Source organism: Chiroxiphia lanceolata, chromosome 1 (assembly GCF_009829145.1).
Source record: "Chiroxiphia lanceolata isolate bChiLan1 chromosome 1, bChiLan1.pri, whole genome shotgun sequence".
NCBI classification, from domain to species: Eukaryota; Metazoa; Chordata; class Aves; order Passeriformes; family Pipridae; genus Chiroxiphia; species Chiroxiphia lanceolata.
The window spans coordinates 2,043,821-2,069,801 of NC_045637.1; the positions used below are offsets into that span (position 1 = coordinate 2,043,821).

Genomic DNA, 25,981 nt, shown 5'->3' on the forward strand with positions numbered 1-25,981 from the left:
AGGGAAAATCCATCAAAATACATAAAATTCATCTTAATAATCAAGAGTTTTGCCCCAAGTTGTGCTTAGGTTGGACGGACGAGCACCTGGAGCTGATCCAGGGTAGGACAAGCTTTTCCCAGCTCACCCGCCCTGTAAATCCCACTTTTTCCCATCATGGAGATCTCAGGCTTGGGAGAAACCTTCCCCAAGCTGAACAAATCTTATGGAATCCATGGAAAATGGGAGCACATTTAATATAAGCCAGTCCCTGGGTTGGAAGGAGGCGGCCAAGGGCGAACAAGCCCCGGCACGAAGTCGTCCTTCCCTGCTCCCTTCCCAAACCTTTCTCATCCAGCAGGAAAGGTGGCTTGGATGCATTTTTCCTGGGGTGGTGCAACAGGGATCAAAGAGGCTTTCCCAGAGCCAGCCCTGCCTCCAGGACCTTCTGCTCCCGGCTCCTTCCCAAGGGAACGCACGGCCCCGCTACTTGTCCCAAATGGGGATCTCAGCAGGGAGCAATGAATCTTCCTGACCCCAGATCCACCTTTTTCTTGGAATTATAGGATGGTTTGGGTTGAAATGAGCTGTGAAGATCCCTCTGTCTGGCAGAGGTTATTATGGGATGCCCCAGGGAACGAGGTTGCCACGAGGAGCATCTCCCAATCCGAGGCCACCAAAGCTCTGCCCGAGTGGAGATGATTCCCATTGTGCCAGGAGAAGTTTGGATGGATGGAATGAGCCTCTGAAAGACCCCAGGATAAAATAAACCCTGTTTGGGAAGGCACAAGGCTGGGAAGCTGAAGAGGATGGAGATTCCAAGCCTGCTTTTCACACCCAAGTGCAAAGCATGGGCAGATCCCTCCAGGAATCATGGAATGGTTTGGGTTGGAAGGGACCTTCAAGATTGTCTCATTCCAACCTCCTGTCATGGGCAGGGACACCTCCCACTAGCCCAGGTTGCTCCAAGCCCCATCCAACCTGGGCTTGGACACTTCCAGGGGTGGGGCAGCCACAGCTTCTCTGGGAATTCCATTCCAGCCCTCACCACCCTCCCAGGGAAGAATTTCTTCCCAACATCCCATCTAAAGCTCCCATGTTTCAATTTAAAGCCATTCCCTGTGTCCTGTCCCTCCATTCCTTGTCCCGAGTCCCTCTCCAGCTCTCCTGGAGCCCCTTTAGGCCCTGGAAGGGGCTCTCAGGTCTCCCTGGAATCTTCTCTTCTCCAGGCTGGACATTCTCAATTTGGGAAAAGCTTTGCTGTGCAAACCCCTGTTGTCCCTGTGCCTCAATCCCTGTTGTCCCTCTGCTCCATCCCCTTCCCAGGTGTTCTCCTTCGACCTGGCTGAGGATGGATGAGACCATTCCATGCTCAGCTGCAACGAGGTCCCTGATGACCACCACGGGCAGGTGGAAGCAATGGACTCATCCCATGAATAGGGCTGGAGAGGAGCCCTGGGAAGGGCTTCGGGATGAGGGTTGGAGGCACCAGGAATCACTGGCCTATGGGATCTGGGCTCTGCGCCCACCGTTTGGGGTCCAAGACTCTAAATCCAACCTGATGGATGAAAAGCAGCTGGATTTGGCAATAATTTAATTCTGTGATTGAAGAGGGGGGAATCTCCCACAAGGTGGGTTTTCCTAAATTGTTTTTAAATCCATATATTTGGCCCCATCCTCCACCTGAGGGGTGCAAAGTATTCCCCCCTCGGGGTCTCCTCGCTGTTGCTTAAGGGGCTCTCCCTAAATTTGGGGCTAAAACTTCCTTTCCCAGGGTGCATTTTGGGCTGGGAACCTCCCATCAGGCTCGGGGGGCTTTAAGTAAACTTCCTGGAGGAGGGAATTTCCCTCGGGAAGGCGGCTGGGTGAGGTCTCTTCTACTCTGGGTGGGTTTGGGGGAAGAGCTTGGTCCTGCCAGCAGCTCTGGGTGCTCCTGGTACAACAAAGTCTGGGAAAACATGGAAGTTTTCCAACTGTTTTCTTCTCCTTGAAAAGTTCAGCTGATGTTTCCTGATGCCTTGGCTCTTTTTTCTTTGAGAAATCCCATTTTTTTTCCTTAGCTGGGGAGGTTTTTCATGGATTGGGACCACCTGGGTGTTTATCCTTATTTCCTCCATCCTCTGGGTTTCCATGGGGAGCAGGGATTTGGGAGGGTCTGGATGTTGCAGCCACGAGGAAAGGGAGGTGAGAGCTGGAGGGGTCTCTCTGCTCTGCTGAATTGTTTTCCAGCGTGGTGGGAGCTGGGAATTCCTCCTGAAACTCACGTTTTAGGGGGTGTTTCCCTTTTTTGTTTTTTTCTTTTTTTAGCAGGAATTTTATTTTTTCCACCTCCCAGAGCAGCTCAGGGGCTGAACTCAAGGATTTGCTGTTTCTTGGTCTCTTTGGGTCCTTGCTAAAACTGAGCTCGACCCTTTGGGGTTGAGCTCTTGGGGTTTACTCCGGGAGAAAATTTGGGATTCTACCAGCCCTGGGATGTCTCCCTGTTGTTGCAGTGACATCCTTGAGGACTCTGCCTTAAAATTCCCAAGAACTGCTGGATGAGGGAGCCATGGGAGTCTCAAGGGACAGTGGGATGAAGAAGAGCAGCAGGTGGGTCCTGTGGGGCGTGGCAGGGGACTTTGGGGGGACTCCAGCATTACCTGATCACTCTGGATTTCCTGGGAATTTCAGGCCTTAAGGGATCAAGCAGAAAAATCCCTCTACATTTCCTTTGGGGAGCCCTTTTTTGGTGCTGCTGGAAATCAGGGTTGGTCAGTGTGGGATCACACCCTGGATTATTTTCCCTATTGAGGGGTTTGCTGTGGGTATTCCCTGCTTGGCTTCGGTGGGATCAGTTTTTCCTTGTCCCCAGGAAGCGAAAGAAGGAGTTGGAGAAAGAGCAGGAGGTGCCAAAGGAGCTCAGGACAAAGATTGGGAAGAAGGAGCCGGAATGTTCAGTGCAGGTACCTCTTTCTCCCCACTGGGGTGACCTTGGTGACTGTCCCAAAAATTTTATGGATGGAAAAAAAAAAACAACCCTATGGCATAAACTTCCTTCTCCCTCACGCTGCTCCATCCTGGTGCAAAGTTCCCTGTAGGAAAAGGGGGAAAAGGGAAGAAGAAGAAACCACCAGAAGTTGAGGAGAAGCCACTGCAGGAGAATGTCATCAGCAGGTGAGTCCTGGGGACTCCACCCAGGGAGGAGATGGGATCTCCAGGGCTCTGCTCCCTCCATCTGGGATCATCCCATGGGAATTCCACGTCCAGCTCTGCTTCCCTTGTGCTGCCTGGATCATCGGAATGGGAGAAATAAAGGCATGGAGTGACAGGACAAGGGAGGATGGGCTTAAGATGAAGGAGGGAGGGTTTAAGTTGAATTTTGGGAAGGAATTCTTCCCTGAGAGGGTGGTGGGAGGCTGGATGGAATTCCCAGAGAACCTGTGGCTGCCCCATCCCTGGAAGTGTCCAAGGCCATCTTGGAGCAACCTGGGCCAGTGGGAGGTGTCCCTGCCCATGGATTGAGATGATCTTAAGGTTCCTTCCAACCTGAACCGTTCCATGATTCCTAAAAATCGCGTTTTCCTTCTGTCTCCTCCGTGTCCAAGAAGCTCCCTAAAGCAGGAGGATGCAGGAGGGAAAGGTCTTGGCTTGAACCTGTGGAATGGGATCCAAGCCGAGGAAGGAGCTGCCCCGGGCTCGGTACGTGGTGGTCTGGGAGCTGAAGGATTTGGAAGCACTCCTGTGGTTTATTCCCAAGGCATCTGTGATGGTGGTGTCCTACAGCCTCAGGATGTGGGAAAACCCCTGTTTTTGGAGCATCCGGAATTAAATTAAGGAGTAAATTCCCTGTGTGGCCATGGGGGTTGGATCAGTCACATTTCGGTGTTTTCCCGGGAGCACCGGGACATGGGGGACTCTGTCACTTCCCAAGCATAATGTTGGGATTGGTCTCATCCTGCAGCATCTTTCCTGAGGGATTTGGGCTTCCTGCCCCATCCCTGGAAGTGTCCAAGGCCAGGTTGGACGGGGCATGGAGCAACCTGGGATAGTGGGAAGTGTCCCTGCCCATGGCAGGAGGTTGGATCTGGATAATCTTTAAGGTTCCTTCCAACCCAAACCATTCCATGATTTTTGGCCAATTCCTACAATGTTTTACTTTGCCTACATTAACATTTCCCACTTGTCCTCTTGTGGAAAACTAGCAGAGAGGCTTTTTTTCCAAAAAGGATCTAAAATGTCAGCAAACTCTTTTCTGGCTGGATAAAACTGGAACCACAGCCTGGAAAAAGCCCCCTGGTGTGGGGGGGGCCTGTGATCCGTGTCCTGCTGTTCCTGGTGCAAAAATCAGGAATCCACAGGCAGGATTTACTTTGGAAGGTCGTGGTTCCTAAACTTCCTGACATGATTCCTGCCAGCAGCTGTAGGATTGTGAATCCCAGAGCAGGAATATTCCCAGGGAATGAAAGTTTACGTTGTCCTGACCAACCTCTAATTAACTGAGGTTTTGATTCCCCTTTTAATGAGTTCACCCAGCAGCTGCTTTCAAGAAAAAGCCCTCTGTGGTTTTGGGTTCCTTTGAAAGAGAAACTCGGGAAGGTGGAATTTCGCAGGAGAGCCTGGATGCTTGGAGAGGGTTGGAGGAGCTTGGGATGGGTTTCAGGGTGTCTGTTGTGGTCAGGAGCAGGAAAAAAAATCTGGTTTCAGCTTTGAGAACAAGTGTGCAAATATTAAAATAAGATTCCTGGTGGCCTCCAAGGGGCGGATTTTAGGGTTTGTGTCCCCTCTGAGCTCGTTTGCTTCCAAGTTCTGTCCCAGTTTTCCCTCTATTTTGTCCCTTTCTTGTGTTTCCCACCCTGTGACTTTGTCCTCATCCCTCTTTCCCTCTTGCCATCTGCTCCAAGGGTGATTTCACCCCCTAAGGGCCAGGCTGGCACTTGATGCATCTTTATTTTGGAGCCATCCCATTCCTGTTAGTCCTGGAATTCTATCCCAGCAGTGCATCCAAGGAGCAGGTGGTTGAGGAGGGATAGAGCTTTTGGGTTTTTGCTCCATAAAATACTTTAATGGTGTTGCTGGAAGGAAGGCAGGGATTTCCTAACCCCAGAAAAACCTCAAAGCTTGGAAAATCTTGGATGGTTTGGGCTCCTGGTTTCCGGCCAAGGAAGGGGAAAACAGTGGAAGGGTGAGGGGCTGGGTGATTTTTGGGAGCGATGCTGCTCTTGGGGTACCTGTTCCAGGTCACCTTTCCCAATATATTCCAGGAGGAGACCAAAGGAACCCTCCCCCAAGGACCATCCGTGGAGCTCCAAGACTCTTCAGGGTGAGTTGAGTCACTTGTGGGATGATTTTTACCTGGAGAATTGGGAATTTTGTCCTTTTTCTTCTTCTTTGTGGGATTGCACAGCTCTAATTTTCCCTCCTGTGTCACCAAAACTAGCAGTTGGTGCCTCCACTGAGCAGCTTCACCGGTGACACCTTTCCAAAAACATCCCGAGGGGGATTTAAGGCCCAATCCTGGGATTTCAGGGTGGAGAGGGAAGGTCCTGCCCCATCCAAGCTCCCTGAGTCAGCAGGGTGGGATTGCTCAGCTGCAAATAACCTCTGGAAACAGAGAGGTGGGAACAACCAGCCTCCCAAATCCTGGGAAAAGGCTGTTCCTTCCCTTTCCCCGGGCTTGATCTGGGCGGAGATAAGAAGCTAAACTCAGAATAAAGCTGGGCCTAAGCAGGTTAATCCTCTTCAAAATGCCCACTGAGAGGCCTCTAATGAGACCTTTGGAATAAAGAGCCGATCCCAGAAGGTGGCAGGAAGGACTTTGCCTCCTGAGTCATGGATCTGTTAATGAGATTGGAAGGGCTGAGCTTGTTTTCCTGGGATATTTTTCCCTAATGAGTTTAGTGGGGATGGCGTGACGTGCATTCCAGCTGGAAAAAGCAGCTGGCTCCTGGTTTGGTGTTTTTTTTCTTGGGAACTTTGTTTCCATCCCAAAAATTTCTGTGCCCCGTTTTGTCCCACCTTAAGGTAATTAAGGATCAACCTAAATGAATTTGGAGAAAAAGGCCAAAAATCTCATTTTCTCTTGTAGAAACTGTGTGGGATGTTTTGGATAAAAGCAGGAATTTGTGGCTCTTCTGTTTGGGTTCCCCTGGAATTCCAGGAGAGCCATCCCATCCCTTCTGTTGAGCCTCTTCCTTGAGAGCAGGAATGTGGTTTTCCAGCTCTTTCCTGGGTAGGATCAGGGCTGTGGTTCCAAAGTGGTCCTGCTGAGGGGTGCCAGAAGCTGGGAAAAGCAGGGAACGGGGCTGATCCATGGGCTGACCTCAGCTCCAGCCTTGTCCAGCAGGGAGAACTTTCTTGGGAGGTGACAATGACACCGAAGGGACAGAAACAAGTTTCCATGTGGACATGGAGGCACAGTCACCTCCATCCTGGAATCCCAGAGGTTGGAAAAGACCCCAGATTTCCATGTGGGGCCAGGGGACACCATCACCTCAACCCTCATGGAATCATTAAGGTTGGAAAAGACATCCAAGATCATTGAGTCCAACCACTAACCCACGTCCCCAAGTGCCACATTTATGTTTCCTGAACAATTCCAGGAGGGATGGTGATTCCAGCACCAACCTGGGCAGCCCATTCTAATGCTTGCCCACCCTTCCAGTGAAGAATTTTCCCGATATCCATCCTAAATCCACCCTGTGGAGATGTAGGCTTGGTTTAGGCTGTGCTTGCTACTCCTTCCTTCCTATTTTGCTTGGATCTTTTTTTGGGGGGGAACAGGAGCAGCTCCAAGATGATGTTCCCAACTCCCTGCCTGGCTCAGAGAAACTTTGGGAAGAGTTATTTTATAGGGACAGGTTGTGCTTTGTAATCTTTCCCAAGTCCCACAGAAATCCCAGAAATTCCTGTGATCTCTGTGCTGACCAGGGAAACATTCCCATGTTCCCCACCCATATCGTGGATGGAAGGAATCGTGGATCTGGACACTCCTTGTCCTGCAGGTTATTGTGTCCTTCCGTGTCCTTCCGTGTCCTTCCGTGTCCTTCCGTGTCCTTCCGTGTCCTTCCGTGTCCTTCCGTGTCCTTCCGTGTCCTTCCGTGTCCTTCCGTGTCCTTCCGTGTCCTTCCCTGTCCTTCCCTGTCCTTCCCTGTCCTTCCCTGTCCTTCCCTGTCCTTCCCTGTCCTTCCCTGTCCTTCCCTGTCCTTCCCTGTCCTTCCCTGTCCTTCCCTGTCCTTCCCTGTCCTTCCCTTCCCATCCTCAGGCTGCCTTGGGATGGAGGAGCTTGTCCCCACAATCCCAGCAGTCCTATCTCCTCCTCCACTGTATCCATGATATCCAACCTGATCCCACATGTCCTGTGTGCTCTTGGTGCTCCCAAACCTTGTAAACTTTTCCCTTGAGGTTTCTCTGGGAATATTCCCTTGGAATGTCGCCCATTTGGTCTGGAGACCTCCTGGGTCCTGCTTTTTTTGAGCTTCCTCATCCCACCAAATCCATGTGGGATAAAATGTGGATAAAATCCGCTGCTGCTTTGGGATATCTCCGTGTGTCACAACACCTGTGGAGCTTCCCTGGAGGAGAAACAAGGACTTGTTTGGGAGCAATTCCCTAATTTTGGATGGAAGAGGTGGAGCTGGTGCTCCCCAAGGTGGTGAAAAGTGGCTGGAATTTCATTGTAGGTCCCAGGACAAACCCCAGGAAGCAGGACCTGCGGTGGGACAGCAGCTCTTGGAGAGCCAGAACGGAATTGGGGTAGGAAATCCGGGAGGAATGACATTCCTGGACCTGATCCTGCATGGAATACATCCCTCAGCCACTCCTGGGCTTTGGGATAACCTCTCTCCTTTCCCAACCTCAACATTCCTTCCCTTCTGGCTGCTTCCCACAGATCCCAAAGCCAAGTGATGGTGTTGCTGGTGGGATTTCCTCCCCCTCTGGAGATCCTGGGAATTTGGAGATGGATGAGGAGAAGGAGCTGGATCCCCCTTTCCCACAAAAGGAATGGGATTCCCAAGTCCTGAAAAGCAAAAAAGGAAGAGAGAAGAAACAAGAAGAAAAGAAGGAGCAGGAAAAGGGATTGAAGAGGAAAAGAGGGAAGAAGAAGGATAAATTTGGGGATGGGATGGAGGGAATTGAGGAGAAGGAAGAGGAGGGTGATGGTGGCAGGAATTGGGAAGGGGAACAGGGAAGAACCAAAAGAGGGAAAAGCAACGGATTTCAGGGACAGGGGGATGGGAGAGAAAACCAGGAGACGGGAAAAGCGAAGAAACACAAGAAGGTGAAAGTTGAGGGGGCGGAAAAGGTGGGAAAAAAGGGAATAAAGAAGGAAAAAGCGTTGGAAGAAGAAAAGGAGCAAGAGGTGGAAAAGATGGAGAAGGAGGAGGAAAGAGAGGAAGGAGTGGGAGGTGAAATGGAGGGAAAAGATGAGGCAGGAAAGGGAAGTGGGGATGGAAAAGGAGTAAAGGAGGAGGAAAAGGTGGGAGAGGAGGAAAGAGAGAAAGGAGCAGGAGGTGAAATGGGGGGAGGAGATGAGGTGGGAAAGGGAAGTGGGGATGGAAAAGGAGTAAAGGAGGAGGAAAAGTTGGGAGAGATGCGGAGCACGGGGATGGAGCAGGAAAAGGAGGAGGAGGAAGGGAAGGGAGATGGGCCAGGGAAGGAGAAAAAGAGGAAAAGCAAGAAGAAAAAGCCGGAAGGGGAAGAGCAAGAGAAGGAGGAGAAGAAGAGGGAAGAGGAGGAGACTCCAGGGAAAAGCAGGAAAAGGAAATCCAAGGAAGGAGGAGGAGAAAAGAGCAACAAAAAGGCGCGGAAAGAGGAGGAAAAAGAGGCGGAAAACAAGTGGAAATGGTAAATATTCCATGTGCTTTTGGCTCCCCAGGAAGGTTCGACCAGAGGTTTGAGTTCTTTGGGTAAAAGTGTGGAAATGGAATTTTGAGTTTTATTTCTTGGGGTAAAACTGAAAATTGAATTTTTGGTTTTATTTCTTGGGGTAAAAGTGTGAAAATTCAATTGTAGTTTTATTTCTTAGGGTAAAACCGAAAATTCAGTTTTAGTTTTTATTTCTTTGGGCAAAAGTGTGAAAATTGAATTTGAGTTTTATTTCTTGGGGTAAAACTGAAAATGGAATTTTTGGTTTTATTTCTAAGGGCAAGAGTGTGAAAATTCAATTATAGTTTTATTTTTTTGGGATGAAAGTGTGAAAATTGCATTTTTAGTTTTATTTCTTTGGGTAAAACTGAAAATTGAGTAGTTTTATTTCTTGGGGGGAAAGTGTGAAAATTGAATTGCAGTTTTATTTCTTGGGGGGAAAGTGTGAAAATTGAATTGCAGTTTTATTTCTTGGGGGGAAAGTGTGAAAATTGAATTGCAGTTTTATTTCTTGGGGGGAAAGTGTGAAAATTGAATTGTAGTTTTATTTCTTGGGGGGAAAGTGTGAAAATTGAATTTTGTTACCATTTTTTACCTGTTTTGCTGGATTTTCTGAAGCCCTGAACTCGTCACTCTTGGCAGGACGAAGGGGCTGAGAGAGAAAACCCAACAGTGTCTGCAAAATTGAAGATATTTCTTTATAATTTAGTATTTAAGGTATTTATTTAATAGTTGATTTTAGTTATTTCTCCAGAAATGCCTTTTATGGTGTCCAGCCAGGGAAGGGAGATGCTTGGAGATAATTTGCCCAAATTATATAATGAAATATAAATATTATATATATATATATTATATATAAAAATAGAAATAAAAATATAAAATAAGTAATAAATAAATAAAACTAATTATAAAGATACAAATATAAATAACTAAATAATAAATAGAAATACAAAATATAAAATAAATAGTAAATAAATAGTAAATAAATATTAATATAAAATAAATAGAAATACAAAATATAAAATAAATATAAATAGATAATAAATAAATAAGTATAAATATAAAATAGAAAATAAATAATAAATATATAATAAATAAAAATAAATGTACAATATAAAATAAATAATATATAATAAAGATATGCATATGAAGATGCAAATATAAAATAAACAATAAATATATAATAAAAACATAAAAATAAATAGAAATAGAAATGTAATTATATTTATATTTGTATATAATAGGTATGTTATGTGTAATATTTTATATGAATATTTAATACTTATTTAATATTTGTATTATTTGATATAAAAATATAAAATAAATTATAAATAAATAAAACAAAATATAAAATAAATAATGAACATAAAGATAAATATAAAACTAATAATAAATATATAATAAAAGTAAATAAATATAAAGATACAAATATAAAACTAGAAATATATAATAATTAAATAAAAATAAAGGTAAATATATAAAAATATATAATTATATTTATATTTGTATATAGTAGATAATGTTATAAAATATTAATGTAAAATATATAAAATATTTAATAGTCATATTATTTGATATTTATACAATATAAGTACTATATAATATATAAAATAGAATATTTGTATGTAGTATATAATTAAATTTGTATACATATAATTATAATACATTATATTATAATATTATGTATTATAAAAATATAGAAAAATATATAAACAATCTATATAAAATATAGAAAATAAAAATAAATAATAATATAGAAAATAAAAGTAAAAATATTAAAAATATTCCCAGAGAGCAACATCTTTATCAGGGACTTGTGGAGGGTCTGTATTTCTTTTCCTCCTTTTCCCCAACACTTTCTGGATTATCCAAGCAGATTTTTTTATAGGAAATCATTGGGAAGGATGTGGAATGTGTCCAATGGATGCTCCATTATTTTTGGAGCCACTTTGGTGTCGGTCTCTGTCCCAGAGCACCCCAATATTTGGGATAAAAAAGGAGGATTTAGGGAGCTGGGAGCTTGGAAACCCTGAGCTGGGGGGGAGCTCTGAGGGTGTTATCCCAACCAGGGATATCCATAAATCCCTGGAATTTTTGGGACAGCTCCGTGACAGCGTGACAGAAAAAATGGGATTTTTGCTGTTTTATCCCAATTAAATCCATGGTTTGGGATGTTGGGCATCGAAAACAGGGTTTCCCCCCCCCCCCCCCCGTGTTTTTCTTGGAAAATGCACCTTTTGGATTTGGATTTCTTTGGATTTGGATTTATTCCTCTGTGTTTCCCATCCCAAATTCCGGTAGCTTGTTGATTTTTCCTTAATATTTTTATTTTCCCTGTGTTTTTGCTTCCAAAATGCACCTTTTGCCACACTGGATTTATCCCTCCACATTTCCCGGTAAAATTCCTGTAGCTCATTATTTTTTCCTTAATATCCTTTTATTCCCTGTGTTTTTCTTCCAAAATGCACCTTTGGCTACAATGGATTTATTCCTCCACCTTTCCCAGCAAAATTCCTGTAGCCTGTTGTTATTTCCTTAATATTTTTATTTTCCCTGTGTTTTTGCTTCCAAACTGTACCTTTAACCACACTGGATTTATTCCTGTACATTTCCCATCCAAAATTCCTGTAGCTCTTTGATTTTTCCTTAATATCCTTTTATTCCTGGTGTTTTTCTGGGAAGATCCACCTTTTCCTACAATGGATTTATTCCTCCACATTTCCCATCTAAAATTCCTGTAGCTCACTGATTTATTTTTTTTCCTTAATATTTTTTTTTCCTGTGTTTTTGTGGGAAAATCCACCTTTTACCACACTGGATTTATTCCCTATTTATTTCCCATCCAAAATTCCTATAACTCATTGATTTTTCCTTAATATCCTTTTTTATTCCCCCCATGCTTTTCTGACAAAATCCACCTTTTCCTACAACCCATTCATTCCTCCACATTTCCAGGGGGAAGGAGAAAAATCCCAAAAGCTTCCGGGGCTGCCTCCGAGCAAGAAATGGGAATTTCTCTCTCTCAGCCCCTGTTTTCCCAGAAATCCTTGGCTTTTTTTTCCCCTTGGAGATGCTGGAATTAAAGGGCCAGTGCCTCATCCTGTACATCCCTCTTCTTTTACACCTCACCTTTTTTCCCCCCCCCCTTTTAATACTTTTCTGATTTTTTTTTTCAGGTTGTTTTGCCACTTTTTTTATTTTTAACTTTTAAATTTTATTGATTAATTGATTAATTAATTAATTAATTGATTTTGAGTCTCCAGCTGAGACTTGGAAAACGGGACTTGAAAATCCTGGTTTTTTTCTGGCCGAGGGGGGAGATGTGTTCAAATCTTATTTGCATTAAAATCAAAGTTCTGAATGATCCTGAGGAGTGGCTCCAGGTTTTCCAGAGGAAGCCATGGCTGCCTCATCCCTGAAATTCTTCAGGATGGCTTGGATGGGGCTTGGAGCGACCTGGGATGGTGGAAGGTGTCTCTTCCCATGGAATGAGATGATCCTTAAAGTCCCTTCGCTCTCCTGAATCCCTCCAATATCACCACCCCCTTCCTCAAAACACCTTTCCCTGGATTCCTTTGCAGCTTCCCTCTTCTCAAACAACGGGAAAAAACCGAGGCGGGAGCGGAGAAAACGGGATTTCACTTGGAATTTGGGCCAACTTGGGGTCTGCAACTTCACCTTGGAGGTTTAGGATATTCTCACAGGGTCCCCCCTTTGTGTCTTCTCCCAGGTGGGAAGAGGAAAAGAAGGAAGATGGAGTCAAGTGGATGCAGTTGGAGCACAGGGGCCCCTACTTTGCTCCCCTTTATGAGCCCCTTCCCGAAGATGTTCACTTTTATTACGCCGGTACGTCCGCCTCGGGATGGCACCTGGGGTTGTCTCTTCCCTGGAAAAACAGCTGGTGTCTTCTGCTGTATGGAAGAGGAATATCCCATGGGATAAAGCCTGCAGGCCTTGCTTGGAGCTGGAGGTGGAAGGAGTTCTGGGGTTATTCAAGAGTTGATCCCAGTGGTCGTTTTTTCCCTGAGGAACCGTTTTTTTCCTTGTGAAGGTGTGTTTTGGGGTTGAGTTTTGAGGATGAGTTGAAGCTCATCCTGGCTGGAAAACCAGGATTTTCCTGTCCCGTGGTCTCAGTGACTTGCCCCACAAAGTCTTGGAAGGCTTTGGTTGAGGTGCTCTGAGCTCCTGCTCGTGGCTCCTGGTGTCCCCAAGGTCACCAAGGATCACTCACGGCAACTCCAGTGTCGCCGAGGGGCTGATCCAGGACAGATCCAGAGCTCTGCTCTCCTTGTTTTCCTCCCATTTCTGCTGGATTGTCTTCTCCCTGCTCTCAGCTTCATCCCTGAACTCACTTCTGGTGGATCCAGGCGAGGAGGGGCAAATTGGGGCTTGGCCAAAGGGGTGCTAGAGATGGGAGGGGACCACATTCCCTGGGGGTCTTGGTGCTCCTCAGCTCCATCCCTGGGCCTTCCTATGCCTTTTTTCCAGTAGGAAAAACACCAATTTTTGGGGAATGAGGTGTCTGGAGACACCAGAGGGCACTGCTGGGACATCCATGGGGCTGTCAGAGACTTTTTGGATCTCTGAGGAGGATCCCTGGCAGGGTTTGAACTTTCTCTGTGACCTCTGAAGTTGTTGGAGATCCCCCTGTGTGCAGGGGCTTTGGCCTGGAATCTTTGATCTTGGCTCGTTTCCTTAAAAATTACCACCATTCCTGAATGGAAAAGTGTTTGTGGACAGGCAACAACCCCAAGCAGGAGGAGACCACGGAAGGGACCACGTGGTTCCTGTGGGTTGTTGTGGGGCTGCTCTGAAGCTGTGACCCCCCATGGCCTGCAGTCCAGGAACCCCAAACCCCGGTGGTCCAGGTGGGATTGGACTATCCCCTGGAACTCTGCAGGTTGCTTTTCCTCCAGTTTACCTCAGAAAGCTGTTTCCAAGGAATTCCTAGGATGAGCCAAGATGTGCTTCCTTGGTTTCGGTGTGTTTCTCTGGGCAAAGAGCTCAGGAGAGGGTGGTGGCTTTGGCACCTCCAGGGCGTGATCCCAGGGCCGGAGAAGCCCCGGGAACCGATCCCAGGGCCGGAGAAGCCCCGGGAACCGATCCCAGGGCCGGAGAAGCCCCGGGAACCGATCCCAGGGCCGGAGAAGCCCCGGGAACCGATCCCAGGGCCGGAGAAGCCCCGGGAACCGATCCCAGGGCCGGAGAAGCCCCGGGAACCGATCCCAGATGCTGCCCAGAGAAACTGTGCCTACCTCATCCCTGGAAGTGTCCAAGACCAGGTTGGACAGGGCTTGGAGCAACCTGGGCTAGTGGAAGGTGTCCCTGCCCATGGCAGGGGTTTTGGAACTGAAAATCCCTTGCAACCCAAACTATTCCATGATTCTTGGATCCACTGGACAACCAGGAGAGGCTCTTGCCTCTTATATCTTTTGCAAACTTCAGCTTGGAGCATCCCATGGTTGTTCCATCCGCGTGGATGAGATGAAACCTCTCCAAGGAGGATCCTGCCTCCTGGAATTGGTGTGATTCAGGAACATCCCACTGTGCCAAGAGCTGTGGACATTGATCCTGGAGCAGGAGGCGCTGAGGTCCTGCCAGTGACTCTTCTCCCCCCTTGTCCCTGTTTTGGTGGAGTGTGGAATGTGAGGAGTCTCCAAAGGACTCTGGGATTGGGCTGTTCCCTTCACCGATGCTGAAGGTCCTCTCTTTTCCCAGGAAAACCCCTGAAGCTGAGCTTGGCCACGGAGGAAATCGCCACGTTTTATGCCAAAATGCTCGACCACGAATACACGACCAAGGAGATCTTCCAGAACAATTTCTTCCACGACTGGAGGAAGGTACATCCCTGGGAGGGCTTCCTTGATATCCGTCATCAGGCCGTGGTGTGGGAGGGGAGGGAATGAGGGGCTTTTATGGCTTATTTATAACTATGAGATCCTAAATTCTGATTTGTTTCCTTGGTTTTGGGGGGATTTGGGCTGGGATTTGCTGCCTGCAGCATCTTTGAGGGCTTCACTTGCGCTCTCCCTGAGTTTTGGTAATAGAAGGAGGTGCTGGATCTTCCAGACAGCTTTCCAAATGTTTTGGGGCTTGAGGGAACAACTTCATGGTCCTAAATAAAACCAAAACCCCTGCTAGGGTGTGTTTACCCCCCCCCCCCCCAAATACCTTTGGTACATCTTCTGCAGTCCCTGAAGTTCCTGCAGTGGTTTTCCCATGGGAGATTTTTTTCCATGTCAGAGGTTGTTCCACCCCACCTTTGGCTGCATTTTGTTTCTCTGGGTGTTGGTTGAATCCAAAGGTTATCAGACCTCCCACCGTGGAAGCTGGATGTGGCTGTTGCCTCCTGATTTTTTTTTTTTCCAGAGAACTGGAATATGGGTCTCTGTTCCCTTTTCTGGGAAGGAGAGGCACAAACTGTGTGGGGTTAGTTTGGCCTTCCAACTTTATCCAGCCCATCCCACCTTTTCCCCAGGAAATGACCTCGGAGGAGCAGGAGATAATCCAGGAGCTGACCAAGTGTGACTTCAGTGAGATCCACAAGTACTTTGTGGACAAAAGCGAGGCACGGAAAGCGCTCCCCAAGGAGGAGAAGCGGGTCAGGACTCATCCCTGGGACACCTGGGGCTGGATAACGGTGTTTTGGGGTCCAGCTTTGGGGTGTTTGGGCTCCTGCTTGTCATTTTTTCCTGATGGAATGCCCTGAGACCACTTTGGACCATCTCCTCCCTCTCCATGAATTTTATCAGCAGGTCCTGCACATTCCATGGTTTTCCAACCTGCCAACCATCCTTGGACCATGGTTTTGGGTCCTGCTCTATCCAGAGGATGGTGGACCTTGCTGAGGGACTGGTGGCTCTTGGGGTTGTTCCATCAGCATCACTGGGAGGGTTTGCAGAGTGGGTGGAGATGAGCCATTTTTAGGGAGTGGACTTGCCTCCTTCTCCCACCCTCTGAGCTCTACCTTCCCAACCTTCCTTTTCTCCAGGGAAAGGGGGGTGGTGTTGGGTGAACACAAGCCATGGGGGTTAAAACTCATCCTGTGGGATGAGAGTAGGTTTAGATTAGATGTTGGGAAGAAATTCCTTACTGGAAGGGTGGTGGGACACTGGCACAGGTTGCCCAGAGAAGCTGTGGCTGCCCCATCCCTGGAAGTGTCCAGGTTGGATGGGGCTTGGAGCAACCTGGGATAGTGAAAGGTGTGGCTGCCCAGGGGAGGGGATTGGAATAAGAATGAGATAAATTTGGAGGTCCCTTCCAACTCAAACAACTCCACGATTTTTTTTGGCTGTCCTGGTGGTCCTTTCAGAAGCTGAAGGAGGAGGCAGACAAGATCCAGGAGGAATATGGCTACTGCATCCTGGATGGGCACCGCGAGAAGATCGGCAACTTCAAAACGGAACCGCCGGGTCTGTTCCGTGGCCGTGGTGACCACCCCAAAATGGGGATGCTGAAGAAGAGGATCATGCCAGAAGATGTGGTCATCAACTGCAGCAGGTGAGTTGCCATGAGCTCCTGGAGCTGTTTTTGGGACCGGGAGGAGCGGGATCCTGGGATTTCACCATCTCCTGCAATCCCTGCTTTCCATGCCCTGAGGACTCGCTGGAGCTCTTTGGTCACCTCCAGAGGTCTGGCTTTGAATTCCTCTGTGGATCTCCAGTGGCCAGGAAGCTGCTCAAGCAGCTCCATCTCCCACTGGCTTATCCAAAATCAACCATAAACAACCCATGGTTCTCTTGCTGCCTCTTGGAAGAAGGGACAACTCTGTGCTCCTCCTAATTTCCATCCCTCCTAATTTTTTGGATCCCTCACGCTGCCTGGAAGCACCAGGATCATCCTTGGAGGAGGGAGGAAGGCAGTGATTGGGTTAAGAGTGTTCTCTAAGTGCTAAATTATATGAGTTGGGTTGGTCTTAAACCACCCATTTGAAAACTTTGATTGAAAACATTCCCCTCCAGAAAATTCTCCTTTGTCTTCAGCATCCAAATGATAAAAGACCTGATGGTGGGAAGGGTCTGGAGCACCAGGAGTGGCTGAGGGAGGTTGGGGGGGCTCAACCTAGAGAAAAGGAGGCTCAGAAGGGACCTTATTTCTCTCTACAGCTCCCTGAAAGAAAGGGGTGGTGGACAGGTGGGGGTTGGTCTCTTCTCCCAGATGGGGCCATTTCCTCTTGTGCTATCACTTAAGTTGTCCCAGGAGAGAGGTTTAGGTTGGATATCAGGGAAAACCTCTTCCCAGAAAGGGTTGTAAGGCACTAGAAAAGGCTGCTCAGGGCAGTGGTGGAGTCCCCAGCCCTGGGGGGATTTGAAAGATGTGTAGATGTGGCACTTGGGGACACGGTTTCATGGTGGACCTGGAAGTGCTGGTTTAATGGTTGAACTTCCTGATCTTGAAGGACTTTTCCAACGTTAACAATTCCATGTTGTGGAGCAGTTTTGGGTGGACTCTGTGGTGATGTGGTGACTGTCTTTGGCAAGCTGAAGTTGAGTTGAAGTCCTGTCTCCTTCATGGTCTCAGGGCTTTAATCCTGCTTTTCCCACAGGGATTCCAAGATTCCTGAGCCCCCAGAGGGTCACAAGTGGAAGGAGGTTCGCTTTGACAACACGGTGACCTGGTTGGCCTCGTGGACAGAGAACATCCAGAACACCCTGAAGTACATCATGCTGAACCCCAGCTCCAAGCTGAAGGTTGGAATGGTGGTGGAAAGATCAGGGAAAGCAGAGATGTGGCACAGCACCAAAAATCCGGGTTTTTTTTTCCACCTTTGCCCAAAAAAACGGGGTGAACTAAAGGAATCTGTGTGTCGTTGGGTGGTGAGAGGAAAAGGACAGATGGTTGTTAAGCATTAATCCTTTTCCAGGGAAGGATTGCTGCTGGCACAGCCAACATTCCAATATTCCCTGTACCACATTCCACATGTGTGTCCAGGGAAGGCTGTTGGAAGCCTGGCAGGAGCTGGGAGGGTCCACAGGGACCAGAGTCCGTGGGGTGGAGTTCACTCATGGGGAAAGGTGGGATCGTGGTCTGTGGTGCCGTGGGAAGAAAGGAAAGGGGATTTAAGGCTTTTTCCAGTGTTCCAAGTAAATGAGGGCACTGAATCCCAGCTGAGGGAGTGTTGTGTCCCTCCCTGGTGGTGTCCAGGCAGTGATGGCCGTGGCAACACAGTGTTTGACCACTTTGGCTCCTTGCTGGGCACTCCTGGTGGAGAACACCTTGACTTGGCCACGATCCTAAATCCAGCTCAGCCAGCAGAGGGCACAGAAACCTTGGATGAGCTGCTTCTGCTCCAGTTCTTCCACTTTGTGGATTTTTCCTCGAGAAAACAACGGGCTTTGAGTAGGATTTAGATGTTGGAGGTGTTTCCAAAACAGGGTTAGACTGGAAGGGGTGGAATAAAGGTGAAGCACAATGAAAAATGTCTTGGCCTCCCTTTATTTCCTAAGGAAACAGCGGGATTGGAGCAGGATTTAAATGCTGGAGGTGTTCCTAGAACAGGGTTAGACTGGAAGGGGTGGAATAAAGGTGGGACACTGATTGAAGAACGTCTTGGCCTCCCTTTCCAGGGGGAGAAGGACTGGCAGAAGTACGAGGTCGCTCGGCGCTTGAAGGACGTTGTCCATGAAATCCGGGCTCGGTACCGAGCGGATTGGAAATCCAAGGAGATGAAGAACAGGCAAAGAGCAGTGGCCCTCTACTTCATTGATAAGGTACCCACAGCGCCACCCCAGCCCCCAGGTCCCCCATCCATGTGGAAGTTGGGAATTGCCTGATCCACCCCACCCTGGAGCTGTTTTTTTGGTGATTCCTTGTACTCCCCGTGAGGAATCTTGGCAGCGATTATGGGATCGTGGAATGGTTTGGGTTGGAAGGGACCTTCGAGATCATCCAGTTCCAACCTCCTGCCGTGGGCAGGGACACCTTCCACTAGACCAGGTTACTCCATTCCCCATCCAGCCTGGATGGCTCCAATGCCCATCCAGGGATGGGGTGTGACCATGGATGGTGATTCCCACTATTCCCTGAGGGTGCCGTTGTGCAGCAGAGCAGGAGCTGTGCTGTCCTTCCTGGGCTTTACCTGCACTTGTGTCTCCGTGTGGTGGCAAAATCCCCACTGGGAAGATGGAGAACCTTCGTCTGGGGGGGGATGTTTTAGGGTTTCTCCTGCTGGAGGCAGCTGCTGTTTGATTTCCACCAGGGTTCCGGTGAGACACCACCCTGAGAAAGCTGTCCTTGAGACTCTGGGACAGGGAAGTGTTCAAGACCAGGTTGGATGAGGCTTTAACCCAGTCTGGTCTTGAACACTTCCAGGGAATGAGGAATCCACAGTTTCCCTGACCCAGGTTGCTCCAAGCCCCATCCAACCTGGCCTTGGACACTTCCAGGGATGGGACATGACAGTGAATCCCAAATTATGGCTTCCACTTGATACAAATAACTGGAACAGGGAAACTGTGGATTCCTCATCCCTGGAAGTGTTCAAGTCCAGACTGAGTTAAAGCCTCATCCAACCTGGTCTTGAACACTTCCAGGGATGAGGAATCCACAGTAGTGGAAGTTGTCCCTGCCCACGGCAGGGGGGGTTGGAACGAGATGATCTTCAGGCTCCCTTCCAACCCAAACCATTCCACGATTCTCTTCCCCCGCATGTCCACATCCACTTTAACAACCTTGGAAAGGGGGAATCGAGGTGGGATGGGGGTGGATGACTCCCTGTCTCCCTTCCAGCTGGCCCTGAGAGCCGGGAACGAGAAGGAGGAAGGGGAGACGGCGGACACGGTCGGCTGCTGCTCCCTGCGCGTGGAGCACATCCGGCTGCACCCCCGGCTGGACGGGCAGGAGCACGTGGTGGAGTTGGACTTCCTTGGGAAGGATTCCATCCGCTACTACAACAAGGTGGCCGTGGAGAAGCAGGTGAGCGGGGGCAGTGCCAGGTCTCTGGGTCCGCTCCGTGTCCGTCGGTCCCAAAATCCGCATCCGAAACCTGTCGCGGAGACGCCTCTTGTGCCTTAAAACCACCTCCCTGTCCTGGAGAACGGGGAGAAACTTCGGAGCAGGGCTGTCCAGGTTGTTCTGCCCCAGGGACCGTGAAGGGCCTGAGATCTTTTGAGGGGAAAAGGTCCCCCCTCTTTTGAGGGGAAAAGGTCCCCCCTCTTTTGAGGGGAAAAGGTCCCCCCTCTTTCGAGGCGGGGAGAGGAGAAAAGGTCCCAAGCTCTTGCTGGAACATCCTTAGTTGGCTGCTGGGCACCAGAACGTGAAATGTCTTCATTTGTATTTAATTATATAAATATAAATTTATATTTAATGGATATTTATATATTTATATGTAAGTATTCATATATTTAAAAGTATCAAAAATGGATGATTTTAATGGTGTTGGAGTGTCAGAGGTGGGAAAGGTCTGGGGGAACGGCACCAGTGTGGCACCAGGGGCAGCCCTTGGAGTTGAGAAGGTTGGTGGTGTGGCAGGATGGGCGTGGATCTGAGTCCATCTGGATGAGGAGACAGATGAGGGAGGTGTCTGGAAGAAATTCCTCCTTGTCCCTGACCAGGACCATCCTTTCCCCCCTCTTTAGGTCTTCAAGAACCTGCAGCTGTTTATGAAGAACAAGGACCCCTCCGATGACCTCTTTGACAGGCTCACTGTGAGTTGTCACCTCTGATTTTCTCAACCAGCACTGGTGACCCAGAGGGGGGAGAAGCAAAGCTGTGACTCCCCCCACCGCCAGCCTTTGGTGCTGCTCAGTGCCACCCCTTTCCGTGCTTTTAGTCATTCCACCCTCAGAGACACCACTGGCACTGTTGGAAGGCCCTGGGAGGGGGCTCTGTGAGATGTTTTCCATCCTCTCTGTGCTCTGGTGGCATCTCTGCTTGTGGCCCATCTGAGGGGGTGGATTTCTGCTCCTTCGGTCCTCCTCATTCATCTCCTTGGGGTTTTTCTAGCCTGGGCTGTGGGGTCCACAGGGAGCCCCAGGGTGGGGCTGTGGGGTCCACAGGGAGCCCCAGGCGGGGGCTCTGGGGTCCACAGGGAGCCCCAGGCGGGGGCTCTGGGGTCCACAGGGAGCCCCAGGCGGGGGCTCTGGGGTCCACAGGGAGCCCCAGGCGGGGGCTCTGGGGTCCACAGGGAGCCCCAGGCGGGGGCTCTGGGGTCCACAGGGAGCCCCAGGCGGGGGCTCTGGGGTCCACAGGGAGCCCCAGGCGGGGGCTCTGGGGTCCACAGGGGGGTGGGCTGCGGGGTCCCCGTGCGGCCCCAACACGTTGAACAGATCTGAGATCATATATTGGGTGATATCACAGAATCATTGAGGTTGGAAAAGCCCTGCAAGATCATCCAGTCCAAGCATTAACCACAGTCAGCACTAAACCCCGTCCCCACGGGCCAAGATGGGTCTTCTTAGATGTGGCTGGGCAGAAATTGTTGACTTCCAGGGAGATTCTTTGTGGGTTTAGGTGGAATTTGTGCCAGTTTTGGGTAAATGGTGGCCTGACCCAACAAGTGGATCTACAAACTTCAGAATTTCATGTTTTTTAATTTGGTTTCTTAGGCAGGAGAGGGTGTGAAAAACAAGAGCTTTATTTTCCTGTCTTCTGCTTGTTCTATTCCTTCTCTTTCATTGAATCATGGAATGGTTTGGGTTGGAAGGGACCTTAAAGATCACCTAGTTCCAACCCCCCAGCCATGAGCAGGGACACCTTCCACTATCCCAGGTTGCTCCAAGAACCATCCAAGCTGGCCTGGAACACTTCCAGGGCTGGAGCACGATACTGAATCCCAAACTAAGTCTTCTATTCGCTACAAATAACTGGATTTGGGGCAAGAAGGGGTCACAGCTTCTCTGGGCAACCTGTGCCAGGAGCTCCCCACCCTCCCAGGGAACAATTTCTTCCCAATATCCCATCTAAACCTACTCTTTTCAACTTGAAGCCATTCCCCCCTTGTCCTGTCACCCCAGTTGCTGCTGTGGGGTTTCCCCACCCTTTGTCCTGTCTCCTTTCCCCCAGACGACCTTCCTGAACAAACATCTCCAGCACCTGATGGACGGTTTGACGGCCAAGGTGTTCAGGACCTACAACGCCTCCATCACCCTGCAGGAGCAGCTCAAGGCCCTCACCAACCGTGAGTGACACCCTGGTTGGGCTCTCACCAGCTGCTTCATATGGCCAGTGGGCTCAGAAATGTCCACTGGTGTCCCCCTTCCTTGGCAGATGATGCACCACCTTGTAGGGTGGGACATAACTTATGGGGCTGCAACACTTCTGGTACCCTAGAGGTACCCAGAACCCACCCCAAAAGGGTGTGAATCCAATGGGGGAGGGGGGGCTAAAGGGGCCCTGAACCCCCCCAAAAGGGGCTGCACTCCATGGCGACCCTAGACCCCCTGAAAAAGGGGCTGCACCCATAGAGACCCTGTACCCCCCCTTAAAAGGGGCTGTCCCCCATGGACTGGGGGGATGTGGAGGGGCTCTGGAACCCCCCAAAATGGGCTGCACCCCGCCGGGGGAGGGGGTCTGGAGAGGCCATATACCCCCCCCAAAAGGGGCTGCACCCCATAGGGACCCTGCACCGTATAGGGGTCTTGCACCTCCCCAGGGGGCTGCACCCCATAAGGGCCCCACACGCAATAGAGGCCCCACAACCCCTCAAGAGGCTGCACCCCACAGAGACCCTGCATCCTACAGGGTCCGGTGAGAAATTGTTAACTCAGGGATACTCTGACTAATTTAGAGCCAGGGTGGGACTGTTTGTCTCCCTCTTCCTTGTTTTGCTCGTTGGTTGCACCATTTTTGCCTCCTGGGGCATGTGAGTGATGAGTCTCGGCAGCAGAGATTGTGACGCTCGGTTGTGCTTCCCCAATTCCCACGCCCCTTATCGCTATCCCTGGAGAAAAAGATGGGAAAGGCAAATGCCTTGCTGTTGTTCTGCCTTCCCTAAATCCCAGGAAAGAGCCTGAGTGACGCTTTCATTTATTCCCAGCTGAGGACAACGTTGCTGGGAAGCTCCTCTCCTACAACCGAGCCAACCGTGCTGTGGCTGTGCTGTGCAACCATCAGAGGTCTGTGCCCAAAACCTTCGCCAAATCCATGGAAATCCTGCAGACCAAGGTGAGAGAGAGACCAAGTCAAGACCCCTAAGGCCTGATCTCACCCTCTGAGTTTAATTTTTGGGATGGGGAGGAGAAGGTGATGCTCGAAGATCAAGTCGATGAAGCTCATCAGGGAATGAAATGGGAATAGTGGAGCTTAATCAGTGCAGAGCCATCAGTGCCCAGGGTGGAGAAGGATGGGGTAAGATCCAGGATCAAATGCTGGTTGAAGCTCACTTGGCATAGAATTTGGGTGGGTTTGTATGGTTTTGGTCTTTTTTTTAATCACTTGGTGCCTGCAAACCAAGCTCTTTGTGACACCACAGCTCTGGCCCAGCTGGCTCAGGACCAGGGAAACTGGTTTTCCTGTCTGACTGCAGGAGAACCAACTGGAAACTTCATGGATCTGCTCTGGAAATGCCTCAAATTACCACTTTTAATCGTCCTCAGCTTTTGCTCACACTCCCCTGAGGGACTGGGACTGTCACAAACCAGTTGGTCTCAGGCAGTGGCATAAGATGAACGGATTTAGGAGCTCCAAGTGTCTCTGGAATCTCTTGGCAAGATTCAAAGAAATGCTTGAGCCCAGCAAGTGCTGCAGGGGCAGGTTTTTGGGACTGGGGTAGGGCTGGTAAGAAATTAAGGAATGATGTGGGAAGGGGAAAAGGGAAGCAGCTGAAACCTCCAGGAAAGACAGGAGTGTGGTCTGACTTTATTTTCCCCCTTCCCAGATCGATGCCAAGAAGAAACAGGTGGAGGAAGCCCAGCAAGAGCTGAAAAAAGCTGAAGATGAGTTGGAAGGCCCAAAAGATGCCAAAGCAGAAGCGTGAGTGGCTCTTCCTTGGAATCCTGTCTTGCAGAGGGATTCTCTGCATGGAGAGCCCGTGGGTGGGGATGGTTTGGTCCAACACCCTCCTGGCAGTTCAAGAGAACAGGAATGCCCATGGTGGGGGGTATCAGGTGCCTCTTGACCTGTGGAAGTCTGGAAGATGGTTTTAGATGATGTAGATGGTTCCCTCCACTAGACTAGGTTGCTCCAAGAACCATCCAACCTGGCCTGGAACACTTCCAGGGATGGGGCAGCCACAGCCTCTCCGGGTAACCCATCCCAAGGTTTTGAGGGTGATGGTCTCTGGATGTTGGATTTTGTGTCTGCCCATCTTTGGTGGTGGGAATGATATTAGTTTATGTTAAAAAAAACCAGGTCAAAGTCCTGGAGAACTAAGTCAAAATTCTTTTGATTGTTCCATTCTGGAATATTTCTAAGCTTAGGCCTTTCCTCTGTATTTTTAATTCCTGTGCCCTCAGGAATGTGGAGAAGAAGAAGAAGCTGCTGAAGAGGCTGGAGGAGCAGCTGGCCAGGCTGAATGTCCAGGCCACAGATAAGGAGGAGAACAAGCAGATAGCTCTGGGCACTTCCAAGCTCAATTACCTGGATCCCAGGATTAGCATTGCTTGGTAAATCTTGGATGTGCAGTCATGGAATGGTTTGGGATGGAAGGGACTTTAAAGCTCACCCAGTTCCAACCCCTGCCATGGGCAGGGACACCTTCCGCTAGCCCAGGTTACTCCAAGCCCCGTCCAACCTGCCCTTGGACACTTCCAGGGATGGGGAATGATAGTGAATCCCAAATTATGGCTTCTACTTGATACAAATAACTGGATTTAGGGCGAGAGGGGGTTCACTTGGCAAGTCTTCAACAGTGAGTTATTTGCTTAAGGAACTTGGGTTGGAGATGCTGCACCTGGAGTGGGGAGGACTCTGAATCACAGAATCCCAGAATCACTGAGGTTGGAAAAGACCTCCAAGATCATCAAATCCAACCTGTGCCCAATCCCCACCTTGTCCCCCAGCCCAGAGCACTGAGTGCCATGTCCAGTCCTTCCTTGGACACCTCCACGGATGGGGACTCCAAACCTCCCTGGGCAGCCCTTTCCAGTGCTTGACAACCCTTTCCATGAAGAAATTCTTTCTGATGTCCAACCTGACCCTCCCCTGGTGCATCTTGAGGCCGTTTCCTCTTGTCCTGTCCCTTGTTCCCTGGGAGCAGAGCCTGACCCCCCCCCCCCCGGCTCCCCCTTCTCTCAGGGAGTTGCAGAGATCCAGAAGGTCCCCCCTGAGCCTCCTTTTCTCCAGGCTGAACCCCCCCAGCTCCCTCAGCTCCTCCTCATTTATTCTCCAGACCCTTCCCCAGCTCCATTTCTTTCCCTGGACACGCTCCAGCCCCTCAGTGTCTTCCTTGTCCCGAGGGGCCCAAAACCCACCCCAGGATTTGAGGTGTGGCCTCTCCAGTGCCCAGCACAGGGGGACAATCCCTGCCCTGCTCCTGCTGGTCACGTTATTTCTGATCCAAGCCAGGTGCCACTGTCCTTCTTGGCCACCTGGGCACACCTGGCTCGTGTCCACCAGCATCTCCAGGTCTCTGCCCCCCCCCAGCCTGGGAGTGCTCAGGGGTGGTCATTGGGCCTGGGGAGCGTTGGAACATCTCCCTGAGGTGGGAGGTACCAAACACACTCCGTGTCTTGTGCTCTTCACAGGTGCAAGAAGTTTGGGGTGCCCATCGAGAAGATCTACAACAAGACCCAGAGGGAGAAGTTCGCCTGGGCCATCGCCATGGCCAACGAGGACTTTGAGTTCTGAGCCCGCTTCCACCTTCAGTCCTTCATCTGGTGCTGCTGGAAAGCTTCTTTTATTTTTCCCTGCTGCTGCAGGAGGCTGAGGGGTTGTCTAGGAGAAGAATTTGATGCCTTTTTTGTAGACAGAAGAAAACCTCTGGTTTCTTTTCGAGCGGGTTTTGCTGATTGTGACCCTCGCCCTGAGTGACTTTGGGGGAGCTCCTGATTCCTCCTTGGAGCTACCAAGTGCTTGGGATTTTGTTTTTCTTTTTTTCCTTTGTGAAGAAGATTAAATGAGAGCCTTAATTGTGCTGATAGACAAGCTCTGGTTTAATCCTGTCTCCTTGATGTGGTTGGAGCCCTTTTTGAATTGGCTGGGTGGGAAATACGAGGCAGTGACAGCGCCAGAACAGGTTTGAGCTGCTCTGTCAGACCTGGGCTTGGTTTGGGGGTGAAAT

At 49.4% G+C, this 25,981-nt stretch overlaps 2 protein-coding genes across 9 annotated transcripts in view; one reads left to right on the top strand and one right to left on the bottom strand.

The window, feature by feature from the left end:
- The window catches only part of LOC116789429 (rhophilin-1-like), a 146,441-nt gene that overhangs the window by 39,447 nt on the left and 81,013 nt on the right, over window positions 1–25,981 (bottom strand). Inside the window, exon 1 of one of the 2 annotated variants that reach the window (XM_032693262.1) lies at window positions 13,672–13,681. The exons of the other annotated variant lie outside the window; for it this stretch is intronic. The gene's annotated coding sequence lies outside the window, so the exon portion shown is untranslated. Of the gene's footprint in view, window positions 1–13,671; window positions 13,682–25,981 lie in introns of those variants that run through there. 2 annotated transcript variants of the gene reach the window in all.
- Window positions 7,316–25,829, top strand: LOC116789464 (DNA topoisomerase I, mitochondrial-like). 7 transcript variants are annotated; one of them, XM_032693356.1, is made up of 14 exons: window positions 7,316–7,326; window positions 13,223–13,427; window positions 14,542–14,663; window positions 15,302–15,424; window positions 16,136–16,323; window positions 17,369–17,513; window positions 18,390–18,533; window positions 19,552–19,737; window positions 20,400–20,468; window positions 21,826–21,940; window positions 22,799–22,926; window positions 23,639–23,733; window positions 24,216–24,365; window positions 25,446–25,829. In XM_032693356.1, the coding sequence occupies exons 2-14, from the start codon at window positions 13,337–13,339 to the stop codon at window positions 25,546–25,548; spliced, it is 1,659 nt and encodes a 552-aa protein (XP_032549247.1). In that variant the 5' UTR covers window positions 7,316–7,326; window positions 13,223–13,336; the 3' UTR covers window positions 25,549–25,829. The 7 variants fall into 7 exon arrangements, with proteins under 7 accessions (XP_032549247.1, XP_032549290.1, XP_032549272.1 ...); XM_032693399.1 differs by lacking the exons at window positions 7,316–7,326; window positions 13,223–13,427 and adding exons at window positions 8,742–8,802; window positions 12,554–12,669; XM_032693381.1 differs by lacking the exons at window positions 7,316–7,326; window positions 13,223–13,427 and adding an exon at window positions 12,941–13,190.